General features: G+C 35.1%; 4 protein-coding genes across 6 annotated transcripts in view; 3 read left to right on the forward strand and 1 right to left on the reverse strand.

Moving 5' to 3' along the window:
• The window catches only part of LOC108978575 (heat shock protein 70-like), a 14,683-nt gene extending 7,631 nt beyond the window's left edge, over window positions 1–7,052 (forward strand). Inside the window, 2 exon segments of the mRNA XM_018948929.1 lie at window positions 5,042–6,031; window positions 6,033–7,052. Of these exon segments, the coding sequence (XP_018804474.1) occupies window positions 5,042–6,031; window positions 6,033–6,950 (1,908 nt within the window). The 3' untranslated portion in view covers window positions 6,951–7,052.
• A 475-nt stretch (window positions 7,053–7,527) lies between these two features.
• On the forward strand, window positions 7,528–9,872 carry LOC108978576 (putative inorganic phosphate cotransporter). 2 transcript variants are annotated; one of them, XM_018948930.1, is made up of 5 exons: window positions 7,528–7,856; window positions 7,972–8,654; window positions 8,720–9,116; window positions 9,195–9,436; window positions 9,627–9,872. In XM_018948930.1, the coding sequence occupies exons 1-5, from the start codon at window positions 7,742–7,744 to the stop codon at window positions 9,744–9,746; spliced, it is 1,557 nt and encodes a 518-aa protein (XP_018804475.1). In that variant the 5' UTR covers window positions 7,528–7,741; the 3' UTR covers window positions 9,747–9,872. The 2 variants fall into 2 exon arrangements, with proteins under 2 accessions (XP_018804475.1, XP_018804476.1); XM_018948931.1 differs by having other exon boundaries at window positions 9,195–9,431; window positions 9,627–9,782.
• Window positions 9,873–10,945: 1,073 nt separating this feature from the next.
• On the forward strand, window positions 10,946–13,281 carry LOC108978577 (putative inorganic phosphate cotransporter). Its single transcript, XM_018948932.1, has 6 exons — window positions 10,946–11,053; window positions 11,127–11,314; window positions 11,400–11,849; window positions 11,926–12,310; window positions 12,512–12,750; window positions 12,817–13,281. Exons 1-6 carry the CDS (start codon window positions 11,002–11,004, stop codon window positions 12,943–12,945), a joined length of 1,443 nt encoding a protein of 480 aa, XP_018804477.1. The 5' UTR covers window positions 10,946–11,001; the 3' UTR covers window positions 12,946–13,281.
• A 574-nt stretch (window positions 13,282–13,855) lies between these two features.
• LOC108978579 (mitochondrial import receptor subunit TOM70) lies at window positions 13,856–16,775 on the reverse strand. Of its 2 annotated transcripts, none has more exons than XM_018948933.1 (3): window positions 16,558–16,775; window positions 15,239–16,271; window positions 13,856–15,172 (listed from the first exon to the last, which is right to left on the reverse strand). In XM_018948933.1, the coding sequence occupies exons 2-3, from the start codon at window positions 16,224–16,226 to the stop codon at window positions 14,382–14,384; spliced, it is 1,779 nt and encodes a 592-aa protein (XP_018804478.1). In that variant the 5' UTR covers window positions 16,227–16,271; window positions 16,558–16,775; the 3' UTR covers window positions 13,856–14,381. The 2 variants fall into 2 exon arrangements, with proteins under 2 accessions (XP_018804478.1, XP_018804479.1); XM_018948934.1 differs by lacking the exon at window positions 16,558–16,775 and adding an exon at window positions 16,368–16,423.
• Between the last annotated feature and the right edge of the window lie 212 nt (window positions 16,776–16,987).

Here is a 16,987-nt window from a genome sequence, read left to right on the forward strand (position 1 = left end):
ACTGGTGGGCATACTGGACCCACTGTTGAGGAAGTAGATTAAACTGAATTATTTTAGAAATAAATCGCTTTATGCTTTAATTTAAGATTCTAGTTTATAAAGTTTAGCAATTTTAATTAATTTTAGAGCAAAATATCATGTAAAAACAAAAAAGACTGAAAATATAGAAAATGAGCAAATTGAGTAATTAAAAGAAAACTTCGTTGTTTCTTTAAACCAACATATTTCATAGTTAGGTATAGTTTTTAATAATAATAAGACTCCATTAAGATGGTAAGCCAAAAGGCTGCATTATGTAGTGCAAAAGAGGTATAGTGGGAGCAAATGGCGTCTGTAATCTTGTTTTCAGCGAAGGAATTATATGTATAAAGAATACATTACATGTAACATAAAAAATAATTGGCTCCAGCAGCAGCAAAACTCAATTTAAATGGTGGTTACTGCTTGGTTCATGGCAATGATCCGAAGTATCCTTTTGTTGTTAAGAAATTGTTGTTGTACTGAACACCTGTGGGCCTATATGTAGACAAAGCTATGAGAGCGCGAAGTCAATAGCAAAAATTAGGTTAAGGGTGCTCTTCAAGGTTTGTGGGCAAATAAAGGTCCTGAATTTAGAAGTAAGACTTTAATTTAAATTTCGCGCGAAAACTTTTTCGTAAAAATATTTTTTTTTAGATTGGTATGACTGTCGGTGACATCTGCACCAAATATCACATCAAAATTATTATTAGGGTTTAGTATACGCTTTCTGAAGTACATAAAGTGCATTCGGCGATTTTTACGTCGAGTGAAATTATTCAACAAATAAGATCCATAAAATTTTGGTGATAATTGTTTGTCGCGAGAAAGTTTTTTTGATTGGTAGAAATTATTCAAAGAGAGTTGGGAACGCGTTGATGACACACTACGTCCAGAACGGCCATCAACATCAACTGATGATCAACATGTTAATAAAATAAAGGTAAGGTGCTGAAGAATCGATGATTAACAATCGGAGATCTTATTGGTATCGTTGGATTATTAGAAGGTTCAGTGAAAACCATTTTGAATGATCATTTGGGTTTGAGAAATGTGTGTGCTTGGTTCCAAAATCACCAAATTTTTTCGAAAAAGTCTACTAAACAATGTTTCTCGGCTAGCAGGAACTAATGACATGTATTATTACGACGAGTCTTGGATCCATGCTTACAACCTGGAAACATACGACTATTGTGCCAGAAGTGAACCGAAGCCAAAAGAACCACGTCAAAGCAGAGTTTTTTAAATGAATTAAGCCTTCTCCAACTCTACCAGAGAAAAACTGGCGCACCCTAGCAAGACAGTAGAATACACTACAACCGATGACACCATAACACTAAACCAACTCAACTAACCACACCTGTACAACCCACTCAACAAAAAGAATGGACAGCGGGATGGCAAATTCATTATTTAAACATTGTTACACGCATCTGTGCTTACATTTGCTACCAGCATTGGCTGAATACATACATACAAACGATCTATCTGACGCGCTACGTTTAGGCTAAATACTTCTTTAATAAACTATATTTTATACTACTCAGTGATGCGGTGTTTTTATATCAAATGTGCTTGATAACCATTTAGACAATTTAATGATTCCCAAAGTACAAATTGAGATACATACATACATATGTATCTATTTGTTACAAAATTAAATACAGACTAGAAATCAGTGATATGTTGACAGTTTTCTTCGATTGTCGAGGTGTGGTGCACACCAAATTCCTTGCGAACGGATAAACTGTCAACAAGGAATACTATTTTAGTCTTATGCGTCGTTTGAGCGGAGCTATTCATGAAAAGAGGACAGAATTATGGGCAAAAACTCTTGCTTTTTCCAAGACGATTATGCACCACCGCATACTGTATTGATTCTTCCTGAGGGAGGGCTAAGTTCGGGTATAAACGAACATTTTATACTCCTGCAACGTGCAAGAATCACAGCCGGTCGTGAACCGATTACAAAATACAATTCAATCCATTTTTTATATTTTAGCCAATGCCACATATTATTAACATGCTAATTAAATATACTTTGGGTTTTATTAAGGTATCTCATAAAACATCAACCAATCTATATGGAGTAAAGTCAATCAATCATTGAATTTTATCAACCCGTGAAAATTAAAAATTCGCGATACTTTTTGAGCACACCTCGTAGATGCACTGTTATTAGTAAAAACGCACGTATAATAGCGTTGTGATATAAAGTAAACCGGAAGTTCGATAATATTTATATTTGGTATATGGGGGCCAAGAACAGTATTGCACCGATTCAATTAACTTTTATATTCAGACTAATTGTTTTGCATTATACATACATATATCTCAGGCACTGACCTATATTTTCGGTTAAAAGTCATCATATGGCGCACGTATTCAGTACATAGCGGCTTGAACGGTTTTCCTTCAGTTTTTGGTCATAAGGTGGCAAGATTTAGAGGAATTATTCGTGCACAATTGTGTTAAATAGGAATTCTATATTTTTATGTAACCCTATATTTATCTCGATTTGCTTCAGGTGATACATACAAGTTTTAGGTGAACAAAACTATTATACTCTGTAGCAATAATACATTTTTTTTATCAATAAATATTTTTTTATATACAAGTCTAAAATTTTGGTCAAAACTAGATTTTTCTTGAAGAAACCGCCATTTCGTCATAAAATTTTATGTTGCTATTTCTCCAATTAATTCCTAGATTTAACATATAACAGATATAAGTATAGTGGTCACCGCAAAGCGTTTTTTTTTTTTGAGAGAAGCTCCCGGAGATCAGCTGTAGTTCGATTCCAAATAAAAATTTTTTAATACTAAATTTTTTTAATAATAAAGTCTTAAAATACATTTAAAAGATGCTAGAAATTGTGTAATTTTTGGATCAATAATTTTAGAAGTTTTTTCAGAACTTCGTTAACATTGGCATTTTTCGGCCTTCTAACTGTATATGTATATGTATAACCCCTTAAGGGATCGTCTCAGTGGGAATTTTTCGAAAAATCCCTTTTTTTTGTGTCGCATTATGGGGTTGTATACATTGCAATAAAAATTATCTTAAACTTTGAAATCGAAATTCAAATTATTACGGTCTCTACAGCGTTTCTTGTAGAAAGGGAATAGAGTGGTGAACGCTACAACTCCAATTTTGAAACGCGTTTTTCTCAAAATGGTGTTTATCAAAAGGGTTACACTTTCAAAGGAAGAGTTCGGAAGGCAATCTCTATCTCATTCTCTATCGCGCCATGGGTTTTTTTTTTTTGGTTTTTGAAATGTTCCTATTTTTTTCTACGAAATTTTACAGTTTTTCAAAAGGGCCAATTTCGATACTTCTTGTTCACACCGCCGCTATTTTGTCAAATTAAAAAAAAAAACTCCATAGCGACATGCCTACAGATGATTATTCATCTTTTTAAAATTTTTGTTTTGGATCAAAATTGCGACCGTAATCATGGTCATCGTACAGGACCTTTTTTATGTGGCATTTCAACAATTTATTTAACTATTATACTTGTACACCCAATAAATAAACATAAAAAAATCATACTATATTCGTCATTAATGAATGTACTGTTAATTTAGGGATTAGGGTCCCACTGAGACGATCCCTTAGTAAAACTGAGTGTGCATATTTATTGTAACAGAGTTTGGCTTGAAGGTAGAAATTATGCTTAAATTGCAGAAACCTCCAGAATTTTCTATTATCTACATACATATGTATGTATACTTATATACATATACTTAAGAATTTTATGTCGATATAGAAATAGATACTTATACATATATATGAACATGAGCAGATACCTAGGTATGTATTTCTGTACACCTTTATTAACCGTTGCACAAAAATATAAAGAGCGTGTACTCTAAACAGAGAATTCGAAGCTTTAGGCATATACTCTTAAAGAGAAAAAATTATATGAAAATACGTTATACGTATCTACAAACTTTCCCATACACATATATGTACTTATAAGCATAGGTGACCTACATATATTTACGTTTAAGATGTCTCTGATATAAATATACTATACATAAATAGATGTATAGGTATATATTTATGTACATATATACATATAAAATTCGAGAAAGAAAGATAGAGTAGTTCGTGGTGTTTCTTTTGTTTTGATTCCTCTTCGCAACAAACAAATAAGCACAGTATAACAACGTAGCGGAATTGTGAAAATTTTGGGCAAGAACTGAATACTTTCATACTACATTAGTTCAATTTGAATAATTTATAACAAGTTTAATTTTGGATTTATTCAGATTCTCGCTTTTTTACCGAAAACTTTTTAACAATTAATTAATATTACATCGGAGGTACATATGTTAACACTTTATATTAGTCAGAAAATCTAGTTTTAAACTGTTTTGATTATATTAAAGTTTCACTGCAGTGAATGAATAACACACGAATCAAGCAAAAGATCCCTGAAATCTATAGATTTACATATATTCACGTCTTAGATGAGAAAAAATGGATATCCTGGAAGTAGGAATTCCAATTAATATTTTACCAATGGTAATTATATACTTTAACGAGAGTTGATAAACTACACTGTGCTACATTAAGAGCAGCGAGTAAAGAGTAATAATTTTTGGATTCTCTCATATAATAATTTGCCGGCTATGTACTCAGAAATACCTGTACCTACCTATATAAATACATATATAAATATATATTGTTAATCATGTACACCCAGAGCATACGAGCACTACTAAGAGAATAGAAATTTCCACCCTGCTTGTAGATTAGTGTGGAAATTTCGAGAAAGGTCATCCGGAATATTCGATGAAGAGCCATTTTGGTATAAATACCAGTCATAAACRCTCTTCGTATCAGAATTGAATAAGCAAGCAAAGTATTAACAACTCTTTGAGAGATTGTAACAAACAAACGTGAAAGTGTTTTTAACACAAAGTGATATAAATAATTATAAACGTTCTACAAAGTATAATATTAAAAAGTTTATAGTGAAAAATAAGTACAAGAAGAACCATAACAAGTCAAAATGGTAGCAATCGGTATTGATTTGGGAACAACATACTCCTGTGTTGGTGTCTTCCAACACGGCAAAGTGGAGATTATTGCCAATGACCAAGGCAACCGCACAACACCCAGTTACGTTGCCTTCACAGATTCAGAGCGACTCATTGGCGATGCGGCGAAAAACCAGGTTGCCATGAATCCAAAGAATACAGTATTCGACGCCAAGCGATTGATTGGACGCAAATATGACGATCCGAAGATCATGGAGGATGTGAAACATTGGCCTTTCAAAGTGGTGAGCGATGGTGGCAAACCAAAGATCTCTGTCGAGTACAAAGGWGAGAACAAACGCTTTGCGCCAGAAGAAATCTCATCAATGGTGTTGACCAAAATGAAGGAGACAGCTGAAGCATACCTAGGCTCAACGGTGACAGACGCCGTCATCACAGTACCAGCATACTTCAATGATTCACAGAGACAGGCGACTAAGGATGCGGGTCGTATTGCTGGTTTGAATGTGCTACGAATCATTAACGAACCCACTGCAGCCGCCCTGGCCTACGGTCTAGATAAAAATTTGAAAGGTGAACGTAATGTTTTGATCTTCGATTTGGGTGGTGGTACTTTTGATGTATCCATCTTGACCATTGACGAGGGTTCATTGTTCGAAGTGCGTGCCACCGCTGGTGACACACATCTTGGTGGTGAAGACTTTGACAACCGACTGGTCAACCACTTGGCTGATGAGTTCAAACGAAAGTACAAAAAAGATCTACGTTCGAATCCAAGAGCATTACGTCGTCTACGAACMGCAGCCGAACGTGCAAAACGTACCTTATCATCAAGCACAGAAGCCACCATCGAAATCGATGCACTATACGAAGGAGTGGACTTCTACACAAAAGTATCAAGAGCTCGCTTTGAAGAATTGTGTGCCGATCTATTCCGTCAAACTTTGGACCCAGTAGAGAAGGCGTTAAATGACGCGAAGATGGACAAGAATCAGATACACGATAATTGTATTGGTTGGTGGTTCCACACGTATTCCAAAGGTGCAGAGCCTACTACAGTCGTTCTTCTGTGGCAAGAGTCTGAATCTTTCTATCAACCCGGATGAGGCAGTGGCATACGGTGCAGCCGTCCAAGCTGCTATTCTAAGTGGTGATAAGAGCAGTGAAATCCAAGATGTGCTGTTGGTTGACGTAGCACCATTGTCCTTGGGTATCGAAACAGCTGGTGGTGTTATGGCGAAAATCATTGAACGAAATTGCCGAATACCATGCAAACAAACGCAAACATTCTCAACATACTCGGACAACCAAAGTGGTGTCACAATCCAGGTGTACGAGGGTGAACGTGTGATGACCAAGGACAATAATCGTTTGGGTACTTTCGACTTATCGGGCATACCGCCAGCTCCACGCGGAGTGCCACAGATTGAGGTAACCTTTGATTTGGACGCCAATGGTATTTTGAATGTATCGGCGAAGGAGTTGAGTTCAGGAAATGCCAAGAACATCACCATCAAGAACGACAAAGGACGYCTATCACAAGCCGAAATCGATCGTATGGTGAACGAGGCGGAACGTTATGCCGAAGAAGATGAACGACAACGCAATAAGATCGCGGCTAGAAATAACTTGGAGAGTTATGTATTTGGTGTGAAACAAGCGCTGGACGGCGCTGGTGATAAATTGAATGCTCAGGAGAAGAGCGAAGCATTGAARGCTTGTGACGACACAATCAAATGGCTCGATGCTAACACATTGGCCGACAAGGAAGAATACGAAGACAAAACGAACACGCTCACCAAACTCTGTTCACCAATCATGACAAAACTACATAGTGGTGGTGCACAAGGAGCATCTTGCGGTCAACAAGCGGGTGGATTCACTGGTGGTCATACTGGACCCACTGTTGAGGAAGTAGATTAAATTAATTTATTATAGAAATAGAACTCTCTTCGTTTAAATGGATATTTTTAAGGATTTTATCTCATAATGTCAAATAGTTTTTAGATAAATTTTTTTGAGACTGAATTTAACGAATTTTTAAGATTTTTAATATCATTTACTATGTAAATGGCGAAGTATTATTGTAAATATAGAAAATGAAGAAATTAATTATTCAAAACAAAATTTCGTTGTTTTAATGAGGCTTAGAGGATTAAGGTAATATGAGGGTTTATTTTGCTTATCTCTAATAATTAGAATTTGGTTGAAAGTATCATTACTTGTATGCGAGTCTGATAACGAAGGCCCAGAGAAGTGGCGACTAAAGTCTGGATACTTAAACCTGACATTAAAAATATTGAACTTAACTACTATTCAATATATGTTAATATCTAAAATTAAGAAATTTTAAACATTTGCAGTACGAGTATATCTAATAATGTATTTTACTTTCGACCTGCTATAATGCTTCAACGAACGACATTTTGCATAATTTGAAATAAAATAAATAAATGTTCGAAAAAATTTTTTTGTATTTATATGATTTCGATTCCACAAAATTTTCTTTGCTTTTTTCATTAGAAATTTTCTCCTCAAAATCTTATCGTGCAATCGATGGTTTTTCCAGCTCTTTAATTTTTGTAAGATTTCAACGCTTATTGGCAAATATTTAAACGTGATATTTAAACCAGACCAATAATCTACAAAACAATTGACTAAATTACGATTTTGTTATTGAAAATAAATATATAAAAATTATATTGGCGTGCTGCATGGCCACAGCTACAGAAAACTTGTGGGTAGCTCGACAAAGACCGTTGATAACGGCATGGATCAAGAAACAATTTCCATGGTTTGATGCCATACAACAGCATTTGCTCAATATATGTAAGAATATGTGCAACACAAAAAAACTTCTTTATAATTATCAAAAAAATTGTCTTTATAATAATTATAAAAAATGCTCAATCCACTTACCATTAATATTTTAATTTTATTGCAGCAAATGTTGTGCCGCAACGTTTCATCTTGTGTTTTTTCGGTTTCCTCGCCATTGTCAATGCCTACACAATGCGTCACTGTTTGGATATCGCTCTGGCCCATATCGTTACACCCAAACGCAAGCAAATACGCTTGCGCAATCTGGATACCGTCAAGTTGAGTTCATTCAATTTATATGAACGCATGGAACAACATCGAAATGGCACATTATTGAGTTTCAGCAATAGGCGTCATGGCAAAGGTGACACTTATGATTGGTCTGATCAGTTGCAGACATTTATTCTAATATCTTTTTATGTGGGCTATGTTTTGTCACACATGCCAAGTGCACAACTTGCTATGCGTTATGGTGGCAAGTGGGTACTCGCAATTGGTTTGACCATAACCGCATTGCTGACGATGCTCACACCAGCTGTGGTGAAATGGGGTGGCCCGTTGGCGCTTATAGCAATACGTTTGCTAATTGGCTTCAGTGAAGGACCAACGTATCCGGCATTAAGCGAATTGCTCTCCAAATGGGTGCCGGGTAAGGAGCGCGCTACGCTGGGCTCACTTGTACTAAGTGGCAGTCAAATTGGCATTTCAATGGGTAATTTTATAGCCGGCTTGCTATTGCATCGCTACGATTGGTCGTTGATTTTCTATTACTTTGGTATATGCACATTACTTTGGTGCATTGGTTTCGTAAGTAAACTATTGCTATTCATGACTTTAAAAGCAAAATGTATCCAACTTCTGCTACAAATTAGGCATACATGTGTTACAATACGCCCGAAGAAAATCCATTTATCAAAGTGAGAGAAAAGCAATATCTGCAGAAAGAAATCGGTTTAGTAGAGCGTTTTCAGCATAAAACGACAAAAACTCCATGGCGGGACATTTTTCGAAATTTACCTATGTGGGCGCTAATTTCGGCCACCATACAATATGATTGGACACAGCTGCAACATGCGGCTGAGGTTCCACAATTTATAAGAGACGCCAAGCAGCAACCGTTAATTGAAAATGTGATCAATGGTTTGCAGAATCAAATGCCGTATATTATGAATTGGTTGCTGTCTGTGCTATCCGGTGTGATCTCGGATTTGCTAGTCAACTATGAGATATTCTCCGTGACGGTTATGCGAAAACTGATGGCATTCGTAGGTGAATATTTAGTTTCAACAAATCATAGACTAGAAATGAGAAAATGTAAAACGAAAAAATAATTATTTTCCACCGTAGCTGCAGTGGCCCCCAATTTGTACGATAGTCTGCTGCCTTGTTTAAGTTGCAGTGAAACGAGCAACTTATTTGCCTTCTGCCATTGTGCCATAAATGTGCTGGGCAGTTACTATGCGGGCATAAAATTGACACCGTTAGATATGAGTCCGAATTTCGCAGCCACACTTATGGGTATTGCTAATGGCATAGGCTCGATTTCGGGCATTGTTGCACCGTTTATCAAGCACTCGTTCGCTGGTTGGGTGGGTATACATTTATTTTTATGTTAATATTAATGTATTTTTTTTTATTTTTATTAGAATTTTATATATTTATTTTAACTTTATGTTAAAAAAAATTGCTTTTAAATATTGATATATATTTATTTTTAGAAGTAGAAATTTAATTAAATTTTAATTAAAATTTTGTAAATATTTGATTGTTTATTTCCAGGCACAATTCAAAATTGTGCACGCTTTTTTATGGTTAATTTCTACGCTGCTGATATCGGGCGATATACAACCATTTGATCAACTAATCCCTTTGACGTCAGATTCGAATAAAATTGAATAAAAATTTGCGTTTATTTGTTATACTAAGCAATTAAAAGCTAAAAAGTGTGCCTTTAAAGATATAAAATGATTTTTTTTTTAGAGAAAATTAATTTCGCCACCACATTTGAAGAAAGAAGTCGAAGAACCTATAAAAAGTAAACTACACGGTTTGTCCAGAAAGTAATAGGACTGATTTTCTTCCGCCGAGACTGTACTTCGGAGTATGCGCCCACCGACTGGATTCGGTAGAGGGCGTTCCCAGCTAACGAGCGAGCGGCTGGTCAGTTGTCTCCGAGTACCTGGAGAGTCAGGACAAACATTTCCGCGCGACGTGTTTCTGTAAGGGGACCAAGCCGAAAATGTAGCGTTAGTTAGAGCAGAGGTACGCTATGAAATTCTGTGTGAAACTCGGTAAATCTGCGACAAAGACGTTTGATATGATCAAACAAGCTTACCCAGATGTTGCTTTAGCAAGATGTGGTGTGTTTCGGTGGCAACAGGCTTTTTTGGAGGGCCAGGAAGAGATCGCCGATGAACGAACAAAATCAAGTTCCTGTAGGGAATTCAATTTTATTTGACAAGATATCTTCACGAAATTTGGAATGGAACATTATTCAATGCAACGCTACAACCTCCGAATAAATAGCATATCACTGCTATCCAAACTGTCCGACCGAAATAAACTTCGTGTATGAAAACCGGATAAAAGTCCGGGTCCGTCCCGGTTACGTAGACTCGACTGTCGTGGGAACGGAAGTGAAGGATATTCTTGTTTCGGTTAACGTTTTTTTTTCCTTAGGTGTAGCAACATATGTACATGTATAGGTACATAGTATAAATACATTTAAGTGTTGATGTTCGGAAAAATTAGTGAGGTTATAAATGTTGGCGAAATTGCAGAAGCTCTCTAAATGAACCTTCATGTGAGAACGTCGCAATAAACATGCATCTATATTATTATTTTTACTTAAAGAATTAATATTTATTCATATTTGATTACGTTTAATAATAAACTCAACTAAACTAGTTCGAACATTGGTTTATCTGAGTTTGTTTTTAAACCAAATGTGGGAGTAAAATCACACTGGATAAAAATATATCCGAGTATTTATTAAAATTACGTATTACATTGAAATTTTTAAATTTTGTAATGTAAAAATTTTTTTTTATGAATTTGAAAATTTTGTCAAACAAAAAAATTGGCAACTGTGTAATTACTCGAAACGAGAAATAATGCTAATAATAAAATAAAAACAGAAAAATAAATAAATAAAATGGAAAATATAGAAGATAAACGACCAGAATGGGGTAAAAAATTATCGCAAAGTAAGTTTTAAGAAGATAATATAGTGCATACATAAAATATACATATATGTATTTCTAAACTTTTCCAATTCAGTTGTGCCGATACCACAACGGGTCATCATGTCTATAATGGGATTTCTCTCCATAATTAACAATTACACGCTACGTAGTTGCATTTCCGTTACAATTACACGCTTAGTTTTAGAGCGCAAGTATTCGAATGAAACAACAGCTAGTGGAGAAGTTTGTCCAAAACCCGATATAACCATTGAGGAAGAAAAAGTAAATATACATACTACATATGTGTGACAATAGCATATCACTGAGGTTATTGTAAAAACAAGCGCTTCTTTCGTTTTCTACGTAGATACCGGGTGGCGAATATGATTGGTCACAGGAACTGCAAGGTTACATACTTGGCTCTTTTTACATAGGCTATATTATAGGACATGTACCTGCTGGTTTGCTAGCCGAAAAATATGGCGCTAAATGGGTGTTAGTTTGTGGCATGTCTACAGTAACGATATTAACATTATTAACACCCTTATGCATCACATTACTCGGACCGTATGCTTTAATTTTGCTACGTAGTGTAATGGGATTCGGTGCTGGCTTTTCATATCCTTCCTGTAGCGCACTATTGGCTCATTGGGTACCCGTACATGAACGCAGTTTACTGGGTGCTTTTATAATGGGCGGCGGCCAAATGGGTACCGTGCTAAGTAATAGTATTTCAGGCACTTTACTGCGCTACACTACATGGCCTTGGGTATTTTATACATTTGGTATAATGGCGACCTTATGGGTTGTGTTTTTTGTAAGTTATAGTAGTACTGCTATTAATCCAATAACTTAATATGCATACATTAATGAATATATAATAACAATTGTAGATATTGATGTGCTTTAGTGATCCTAATTCGCATCCCTATATCAGTGACAAGGAAAAGGAGTATCTGCTGAAACATATGGGTCGTCTTGGACGTGACCATAATTTACCCCCGTTCCCTTGGATTCCCGTATTTAAGAGCAAAGAAATGTGGGTGCTTATTTTGGCACAAATCGCGCACGATTGGGGTTTTTATGTTATGTCTTCATGTTTTCCAAAATTCTTAAATGATGTATTGCAATTGCAAATTCTTAAAACCGGCATATATTCTTCAATTCCATTTTTATTATTTTGGTTATCTTCGCTACTCCTGGGAGCAATAGCGGACTGTATAATTAAACGGAATGTGACACGAGCAACATGTGTTCGCAAATGGATGACGTTCATTGGTAAGCCGATTTTGAAAAATTCGATTTGTAATAATGTTCTGGGCAACAATTAGCACTTTAAATGCAACAAGAATGAAATACTTTCTTCTTAACCGATCGCTTACAATAGCCATACATATGTGTATATATTTAAATAGGCCATATATGTAGCCGCTTACCTTAATTAAATGTATATTATCACACAAATTTTTCGCACACTAGCTGCCACGCCTTCAGGGCTCTTCATGGTTATAGCCGTATATATTGGTTGTGATACAGTGTGGATAATTTTAAGTTTTTCCATCTCAATGGCACTCATGGGCGGTTATTATGCAGGAATAAAGCTAACTGCAAACGATATGACACCTAACTATTCAGCTACAGTTATGGCTATTGTAAATGGTATAGGTGGCATTGCTGGTGTACTCGCTCCGTATTCTGTAGGTTGGATTACTGTAAAGGTATGAAAAGTATAGAAATATTAGTTGTATTTAAATATTACTAATTTAATATATATATATATATAGACTCTATTACATGAATGGCAGGAAGTATTCTGGTTGGCGCTTGCTATTCTAACGCTACCCACAATTCCATTTTGCATTTGGGGTACAGCAGAAGTACAAGAATGGAATGAACCTGCCAAGAAGGAATAATTATTCTTATTCATCACAAAATTACTGCCACAACCAATTTGATTGGAGTAATATTGCAATAAATTTGTTTCGAAAGAGTACAACGTACTTTATATTTAATAATTAGCAAAAATTTACCACTACTTGTGACAATGAAGCATTCTCCTTGTTAATTTATTTCCCCATATCTATCACTCGCAATTTACTCACCTTTACTATCTTATGGTACATATTCATTTGTGGTACAATTTTTAATCAATAATAAATAATTACGACCAACACTTAACTTATTTTAACACCTAATTATGAATTTTAAAATAATTTCGATTTCCGCTCGCGCTTAAATGGCATTTTTTCGCCAAAATGGTTTTACAGTTACGAACAGTGTTGCCAGTTATTTAAGTGATGTGGTGTTGTTAAATTTCTAGTCATTTTTGTTCTATTACATAAATCAGCAAAAAAAAGTAATCATAAACATTGATATAGTTAAATTAAATTAATACTTATTGTAAATCAATAAAATGGTAATAACAGAAAATTTTGTAATCATGCTGTACAAAGAATTCTATAAGAATGCTTAGCTATTCAATATTCGTCTTTTGAACAACTTAAGTAACCGGATGCAAGTTTCAATTTGCAACCATTTGTAACAACGGAAACATTAATATATATGTATATAAAACGTATAACAAGATGTCGTAAATATTGTGTCGTGTTCAACTTTGAAGTTATGCGGAGAATTCATTTCGGACAAAAAAGCAATGTGTTTTCATCTGACTTTGAATAAATAGGTAGTTTAGTATAAAATGAACTTACCTGTATAAGGAAGTTTGCTCCTCATAATTTATGCAAAAATGTTTATAATTAAACCAGATTGAAGTATTATGTAGTATTAAATTTATTTATTTTATCAATAACAACGATCTAAACGTACATAGGTAATGGGGTAATTTATTTCTGAATGTATTCAAGATGTACTGAATAGCATGTACAAAACAAAATTTCATTATAACAAAAATTAAAAAATTATGACTTTCGAACTATTAACAAGACCAATGCTACACAACAAAATTGGTATAATTTTTTAAAATATCTGTATCCAGCAGTTTGTGATTGTTACATACTTATTTCTTATACTATAACGCATATACTTTTATGCCGCATATTAGAACAATATCAATCTTTGCGAATATTTAAAGTTAAAATATAAAAAACAATACAAAGCATTAACACTTTACGAAATTGTATATATTCAACTTTAAATACTGCAATGATTATACTTTCTAGGCCACTGTTTCGTTTTCAGGAGGAGAAATGCTTGGAGACATTCTTGCTGCAGTTGGTTTTTTTCTTAACTCATTAAAAACTATTTTATGTTTAGTTAGTTATATTGCAAGAAAGTTGAAACAGGATCTACTTTGTAAATATCTTAAGTATTCATTTCTATACTATGCTGTTTAAACAGCTGTCGGCATCATTCCTTGCTGCGCTAACGCTGATATTTTTGACATATCAATACCCAATTTGCGTGTAACATTTAGTTGTGCAACCGCCGCATTACGTAAAGCATACAAATGACCCATTTCTGATTTGCTCTTTGATAACTTAATAGCTTTCTCGAAAAGTTCCACAGCACGATTTAGATTAGCACGTTGCACTTCTATAGTGCCTAATGTTTCATATGCCAATAAACATTTATTGTCCACCTCTAGCGCTTGATTAATTAATGTAATCGCTTTGTCGATGTCACCCTTCCATTGCAATAGCATTACACCACGATGTACATAGAGCGACGCATTTTCTGGTGCTATCTTTAAGGCTTTCTCATAAAATTGTTCTGCTTGTTGGAATTGTTGTTGATCCGCAAAAACTTGTGCCATTAGACTATAGCATTCAATGCAGTCGGGGAATTTCTCAATGGCGTTTTTGAATTCATTCATTACGATCATTAGGCGCATTTGATCCTGAGACAACAATGCCAAACGATATTCGGCGTAACATTTCTGTATGTAGGCCATTGCGTGATTTGGTGATAACTTCACTACTTTCTCAAACTCACTTAATGCTTCTGGCAATTGATCGAGCAGTATATAAATTTGCGCACGTTGATGATAAATATCGGGATTATCAGGTTGCAATTTGGCGGCGGCATCGAAATCAGCTAAGCCCAAATCCTTCTCTTCCTTCTGTATGTGTAACGAGGCACGTTTAATAAGAGCAGTTGCACGCAACGCAATATCAGCATCGGCTATAATAACACAATATATGCATATACATGAAAAATTCACCCATGAAATAATATTAATTCAAATACCGTTATTTATCACAGCATCAAAATCTTGCTGGGACGCATTGAAGCCACCCGAAAGCAGGTAAAATGTGCCACGCAATAGTAAAGCTTCACTTTTATATTGTGATTCAGATTCGGATGTTTCGATTTCTTCCGTACAAGCTGAAATCACATCTTCATATTTCATTTCGTCCAAAGCTTTTTTGGCACGCGCAAATCCTTTCAACTCCACTCCTTCGTTTGCATCGGCAATGGATATGCCTACAAGTGGATCCGCCACAAATGAACGCAAATAAGTTTGAATAAAGTTACTTGATGGCAATACCGGTACATGTTCTTTGAGACCGCGCTCAGTATCCTCACGACCAGTTTGTTTCAGTATGCGATCTGCATACATTATTGTACTGTTATTTTGGAACATTTCCAATATACACGTCGCTGTCACATCATCTAAACATTCCATCAAATCATTTGTGGCTTCGTGTGCCTTAGCGCGTCTGTAATATGCCTTTGCATATTGAGGATTGAATTCAAGTGAACGCGAGCAATCTTCTTTAACACGATTCCATTTTTTTAACATTTCATATGAGGCAGCACGGTTTTGATAAAATATTGCAAGCTCAGTACGATTTTCAATCGGACATTTATCTATTGCTTTATCGTAAAACGAGATTGCTTCGTCGTATTTGCCATTACGATAGCAAACATTGCCATCATTCTTGTACATGGTAGCTTCCTTCAGAGGTGACAACTTTTCATTTTCCAGCTCGGCATTCTTTTTCTTCCGCTCTAATTCCTTATCCTCGTTAGTACCATCAATAGATAATGTTTGTTGCTTGTCTTTGGTGGATAGTCCTTTCTTACGATCAGCCGCATCGTTATCGCCGATTGGCTTCTTTTCTTCTACAGATTTCCGATAAATGTAGACACCTAAACCAATTGCGACGGGTGTGCCGATGAGCAATGCCAATTGCCATCGCGTTAAACTTATAGAACCGTAACGATATGCCATACTTATTTTGTACTGGTTTACGTCTTGAATAACCAATAGTTTTCTCTAAAACATACAAAATATATTTACATTTTACAATATATTATATCAATAAATTCACACACAAAATAACAGTTCGTAACGCACTTAGCGCATTCGCACCTTAAGGTTACATCAGTGTGGTGTGTGTAGATAAGAAACTGGTAATCACGTTAGTGCTAATTTTTTTATTTCAACATCGCGCCCAAGATCATAAAAACAAAAGATGGTAATCGATTTTTCTTTTGGCAACAAAATCAAGAAAGAACCGGTGTACTGGGCGGAAAGAATGCATGGTTGCATACATATTTACCTCTGTTTTCTTACTCAACAATCCCGTTAGTAGTTACGTCGAAATTCGGTAGTTTGAGGCAGAATGCAATGCACGTATTAATTTCTGGTTGTCATGAGCTTGATACTTATATTTCAATGAGAATTTTATACATGAATTAATTTGTTTTTCTCACGGAAGAACTAATATTCTGATTATATCGGTGAGAAGATAGCTGGAAAAGAAATAAGTGCAATTTGACATGTGTATACAGAGTTGCACAACGACCGATACTAAATAAAATCTATTACGTTCCGAGAGCGCCTGGCTGTAATCGGTTTTTAGCTTTTAAGCTGATTTAAATTGTAAAACAGTTATTTACAAGTATATATATATATATATATACAGTGATGTGCGATGAAATAAAGCCATACATTTTCTGATGATATTATTGCACTTAAATTTTTTTTAA

The sequence above is a fragment of the Bactrocera latifrons genome, unplaced genomic scaffold (genome assembly GCF_001853355.1).
Source record: "Bactrocera latifrons isolate USDA-ARS-PBARC rearing strain unplaced genomic scaffold, ASM185335v1 scaffold_124, whole genome shotgun sequence".
Taxonomy (NCBI): domain Eukaryota; kingdom Metazoa; phylum Arthropoda; class Insecta; order Diptera; family Tephritidae; genus Bactrocera; species Bactrocera latifrons.

Excerpts from the sequence above, each read along its gene's own strand:
- LOC108978577 (XM_018948932.1), top strand. The coding sequence starts at position 11,002 with ATGGAAAATATAGAAGATAAACGACCAGAATGGGGTAAAAAATTATCG. Across the intron at positions 11,315-11,399 it reads TAACCATTGAGGAAGAAAAA|ATACCGGGTGGCGAATATGA; the intron begins GTAAATATACAT and ends TTTTCTACGTAG. Across the intron at positions 12,751-12,816 it reads TAGGTTGGATTACTGTAAAG|ACTCTATTACATGAATGGCA; the intron begins GTATGAAAAGTA and ends ATATATATATAG.
- LOC108978579 (XM_018948933.1), bottom strand. The coding sequence starts at position 16,226 with ATGGCATATCGTTACGGTTCTATAAGTTTAACGCGATGGCAATTGGCA. Across the intron at positions 15,173-15,238 it reads TGATGCTGTGATAAATAACG|CCGATGCTGATATTGCGTTG; the intron begins GTATTTGAATTA and ends GTGTTATTATAG.
- LOC108978576 (XM_018948930.1), top strand. The coding sequence starts at position 7,742 with ATGGCCACAGCTACAGAAAACTTGTGGGTAGCTCGACAAAGACCGTTG. Across the intron at positions 8,655-8,719 it reads TACTTTGGTGCATTGGTTTC|GCATACATGTGTTACAATAC; the intron begins GTAAGTAAACTA and ends GCTACAAATTAG. Across the intron at positions 9,117-9,194 it reads AAAACTGATGGCATTCGTAG|CTGCAGTGGCCCCCAATTTG; the intron begins GTGAATATTTAG and ends TTTCCACCGTAG.